The sequence below is a fragment of the Propithecus coquereli genome, unplaced genomic scaffold (genome assembly GCF_000956105.1).
Source record: "Propithecus coquereli isolate 6110/MARCELLA unplaced genomic scaffold, Pcoq_1.0 Scaffold156, whole genome shotgun sequence".
Classification (NCBI taxonomy): domain Eukaryota; kingdom Metazoa; phylum Chordata; class Mammalia; order Primates; family Indriidae; genus Propithecus; species Propithecus coquereli.
The window spans coordinates 3,533,555-3,538,367 of record NW_012140080.1 but is presented as its reverse complement, the minus strand read 5'-3'; the positions used below and the strand labels follow the sequence as shown (position 1 = coordinate 3,538,367).

General features: G+C 48.6%; 1 protein-coding gene across 1 annotated transcript; it reads left to right on the top strand.

The window, feature by feature from the left end:
- Positions 1–651: 651 nt before the first annotated feature.
- On the top strand, positions 652–3,352 carry HOXA1 (homeobox A1). Its single transcript, XM_012640698.1, has 2 exons — positions 652–1,391; positions 1,860–3,352. Exons 1-2 carry the CDS (start codon positions 737–739, stop codon positions 2,213–2,215), a joined length of 1,011 nt encoding a protein of 336 aa, XP_012496152.1. The 5' UTR covers positions 652–736; the 3' UTR covers positions 2,216–3,352.
- The last annotated feature ends 1,461 nt before the right edge of the window (positions 3,353–4,813 follow it).

The following is a 4,813-nucleotide window of genomic DNA, read 5'->3' as shown; positions in this document are numbered from 1 at the left end:
CCCTCTTCATTCCGAGCTTGCAGAACCGGCGGCCCAGCCTCGCCCTCCGCCATCGTTCTCTGTGCTCCTCACAGCCTCACGGCCTCACAGCAGGGCCTCGCAACAGTGGAAGCGCCCCGGGAACCTGGGGCGCAGTGTCGGCCAGATTCCCACCCTTCCTGCTCCGCGCGCTCCAGCCTCGGCCGGTGTCCTTGTGGCCACCCAGCGAGCTCTGGCCCATTGATTCCCGCCCCGAGAAAGCCAGGAGCCCTCTTTCCTTCTCACCTCTTGCCAGTTCATCTTTCTGCGCATGGTGGGGAGAAGGTCAGGGGCAGGAGATGCCTCTCAGCCCCCACCTCCCAGAGGGGGGGGGGCGAGCGGAGTCGGGCGCGCGCAGAAGGCGGCTTCTGCTCTCCTTCGCCCCAGAACTCCGAATCTGCCGTTGCAGCCACAGCAGCTGCCGCCGCCGCCGCAGCTGCCTGGGGGGGCGACTGCGCGTCACCTAGACGGAGGAGCGCCGGGGATTTAAATGCCACTGAAACGGTGATCCATCACCGCCGAAGCCGGCAAACTTTCGCAGGAGGCTCAGCCATTGGCTGACAAAGTCACGTGCCCCTCCCCTAGCGCCCTCCGCCCTCCCGCCCCCCCTCTTGCGCACTGTACATTCATATCATTTTTCTTCTCCGGCCCCATGGAGGAAGTGAGAAAGTTGGCACGGTCACCCAGGGCTTCGCAGGACCCGGTCACTCAGTGACAGATGGACAATGCAAGAATGAGCTCCTTCCTGGAATACCCCATCCTCAGCAGTGGCGACTCCGGGACCTGCTCAGCGCGAGCCTACCCGTCCGACCATGGGATTACAACTTTCCAGTCGTGCGCGGTCAGTGCCAACAGCTGCGGCGGCGACGACCGCTTCCTAGTGGGCAGGGGGATGCAGATCAACTCGCCCCACCACCACCACCACCACCACCACCCTCACCATACCCAGCCGGCCACCTACCAGACTTCCGGGAACCTGGGGGTGTCCTACTCCCACTCGAGTTGTGGTCCAAGCTATGGCGCGCAGAACTTTGGTGCGCCCTATAGCCCCTATGCATTAAATCAGGAAACAGACGTAAGTGGTGGGTACCCCCCATGCGCTCCCGCTGTTTACACTGGAAATCTCTCATCTCCCATGGTCCAGCATCACCACCACCACCAGGGTTATGCTGGGGGCGCGGTGGGCTCGCCCCAGTACATTCACCACTCATATGGACAAGAGCATCAGAGCCTGGCCCTGGCCACGTATAATAACTCCTTGTCCCCTCTCCACGCCAGCCACCAAGAAGCCTGTCGCTCCCCTGCGTCTGAGACGTCTTCTCCAGCGCAGACCTTTGACTGGATGAAGGTCAAAAGAAACCCTCCCAAAACAGGTCAGTCCTGCCGGCCGGTGGATGCTCCTTGATAAATCTGGAAGGAGCTGGTATGCTTAGCTTCTAAGGAAAATTAATAATGATTTTTTTAAAAAAGGTTCTTGCTTCCGGCTAGTGCTGTAGGTCGTGGGGAGAGTGTCAAGGTGTGCTGGGGCGAAGGAGCCTAAGGCACTGGTGTGTTTTCAAAGGATTTTAGATGTTCGGAAAGTAGGAAGTGTGTGGGGTGGTGGTGGTGGTGGTAGTGTTCTGTTAATATCTCCGGGCTCCATTAATCACTGGTCTGGTCACGCTAATGGTTGACTTCAGGTTAACACTTTACACCTCATCACTCACCCTCCCCAGCCCGGTTTGTGTTGAGATATTCTTGATCTTTCCTTTACCTAAATGTTGCTCTGAAGCGTGTAGGGGATCTCATATCGATTTTAAAATTTTTACCTTTTCATCTCCTCGCTTTCTACCCTGCGCTAGGGAAAGTTGGAGAATATGGCTACGTGGGTCAACCCAACGCGGTGCGCACCAACTTCACTACCAAGCAGCTCACGGAGCTGGAAAAGGAGTTCCACTTTAACAAGTACCTGACGCGCGCTCGCCGGGTGGAGATCGCCGCATCCTTGCAGCTCAACGAGACCCAGGTGAAGATCTGGTTCCAGAACCGCCGAATGAAGCAGAAGAAACGCGAGAAGGAGGGACTCTTGCCCATCTCTCCCGCCACCCCGCCGGGAAGCGACGATAAGGCGGAGGAATCTTCAGAGAAGTCCAGCTCATCGCCCTGCGTTCCTTCCCCGGGGTCTTCTACCTCAGACACTCTGACTACCTCCCACTGAGGCCGCCCCGGCCCCGGAATTCCCAGTCCAGGCTTCTTAGGCTCGGACTTCTTACCCAAAGCACATTCTTAGCTTATCTTTCCTTCATTTACAGTCTCTTTCTTCCTTTCTGATCCTATCTGCGGAGCTCCTGGTCAGGATAATGTGTTTCCAGAGAATTCTGGACCAGAGACTTGGTGAGGGATTAGCTTCTTAATCCAAATTGGGTGCCAGCATCAATTTTCTGGTGGGCCTTAATATTCCTTCCACTTTTAGGAAATTTTCACAGAACCTACTCTTCCCTTCAGATGTCCTTTGGAAAATACTTCCCTTTGCCAGCAGAAACATGCCAGAAGAAAGCTTCTCATCTTTTATCTAACTGTATATTTACAGTTCACCCCTACCTTGCCCTTAAAAGTAGGATATAGAGAAAGGAGAAAGTCTAGGAGCTCATAAAGAAGAGATGCACTATGTGTTTACCCAATTAATTCATCCCTTAATTTAATGCAATTTCATGTGTGTGAGTTTGCTGGTTGTAAATACTTTGTCCTGAGAGATTTATCTTTATACAGATTTTCTAGAAATGTTTAGATTAGGTAACTGAAACAGGGTTGGCAAACTCTCAAAACTGGTACAATTTTATATGTGATTATAGGTGAAAGAAAAAATTCCCTCATTTAAACCCAATCAGATGCCTCAGAGGGTAGCCTCGATATGTTCTTTCAGTTAGTTAAGACCTGTAAAGCACAAGGTTCAGAAACCGGTTTCCTGTGCTAAGTCTCTCCCTGTACCTACCCCTTTCTTCTGAGGCCACCTTCCATTTAAAATTTGTGCTGGATTATTCTAAATGTAAAGGTATTATTTAAACCAACTTTTTCCTTCAACAATTATCTTAGCTGGATATGATGTATTTTCAGCTCATTTGTTAATGTGATGGATGGCACAATGAATGTATATTTTGTGTGATTCGTGAATAGTCTTTTGCATGTCGCACAATGTTTTAATGTCCCTGAAGTACTACACTGAGTTCTATCAGTTGTCCTTTGTGAGCCTATGATATTCCCCATTTCCTGTACAATCAAGAACAGCTCTGAGATCCTGGAGTAATATGATCCAGAGCAGAGTTTACGGGTCTTAGGATGTCTGTAATAAATATATTCAAGTTTCAAGTATGCTTAAGTATCCATGTATTTGGCTGGTCTATAATTTGTTGACTCCTGCAAAGTTGGCTCATTTCATGTGGGGAAAAGGAGAAGGGCACTGTGTATTTTCAAAGAGGTGGGCCTTTTCTTGAATAAAAATGAATGCTTTCTATTATCATGTAGCTGAAGTTTCCCCCACGAGTGTAATTTTACCTAACCAATGTCTATTTAATATGTTGATTCTATTTAAAATAGCAGCTCCTCTATTACAATCAAAGTTCATAATAAGGGGTAAAAAGGCTGGTGGAGAAATTTATGAAGCTGATCTATTTTTGAAACAAACATGGATACTTCCTGGGTCAAGTACTAACCTTTTCACCTTCAACTAAATGTTGACATATATATAAACAGAACCCCCTTCAAAAGCCAAAACTGTCTTCAGTCAGTCTTTCTTCACATCAGTGAACCAGGAGCTCAGAAATTCACATTTAATTAGCTCCAGTATAAAGCTGTTGTGAGGGCCCCCACTCTACCCCTCTTCCTTCTTTTTGGATTGTCAGGAAACACTGTTTAGTAAAACAGTTTAGTAAAACAGTGTTTCAGTATAGTCCACCCTTTGAATCAAATGTGGTCTGTTTTTAGTAGACCTTTTCATCCTTCCCCCTATTCTTCCTGTCATCATCCATCCTTTCCTGCCGCTCCTCACTTCATCCCCCTCTCTGTGTTGCACATCTTATTCCCCTCAGACTTAGCTTCGATTTCATAGCCATCATGGCTGTAATAGGGCCACAGTTCTAATTCCATGCCACACAACCCAGAAAAAAAGTTTTTTATGTTCTTCTCTGTGCTCAACAGGTTCCAGGTGAACTTGTGAAAGCCACCCTGAAATCTTCCAATATCCACGTTGTTTCTGACCAAGGCATGTGTCTGCTCTCAAACAGAGGAAACCAGCAAGTGATAGAGTTCAAAGTGGCTCTGCTCCCAGACCTCTTTACTACACTTTTCCTTTACTTTCACACATTTTTGGAGGCTTTTATTTAGCCTTGAAGGTAGAGCAGAAAATTTACAGCATCACAAACAAATACAGACATATGACTTCCTTCCTCCCCAAAGGGTATTTTACAAAGGGTGGGCCAGGGGAGAAAACCCTACAGAAACTTTGAATTTGCAGGCCTTCTAGAGCACCCGTGAGAATTCCTGCACTTCCCTGTCAAAGAAGAAAAGCCTGAACTTTGCAGGAGCAGTTGCTGCGGCCATATCAAGGACACGGGGTGCCCTCCCCTCAGCTGCTGGGTTCTGAGGTTGCCTCTAAAAGACTCAAGAGGATGAAGGAGAACTTCAAAGACTGCCAACCCTTTCTTTCATTTCCTGCCTGGCCTTATACTGTATCTTTTGTTTATTAGTGTAAGGCCACACAGCAAAACAGATGGCTGGTTTCCAAATTCTTTAATGTGTTAAAGTGTCATTTGCATGCCAC

Excerpts from the sequence above, each read along its gene's own strand:
- HOXA1 (XM_012640698.1), top strand. The coding sequence starts at position 737 with ATGGACAATGCAAGAATGAGCTCCTTCCTGGAATACCCCATCCTCAGC. Across the intron at positions 1,392-1,859 it reads AAGAAACCCTCCCAAAACAG|GGAAAGTTGGAGAATATGGC; the intron begins GTCAGTCCTGCC and ends ACCCTGCGCTAG.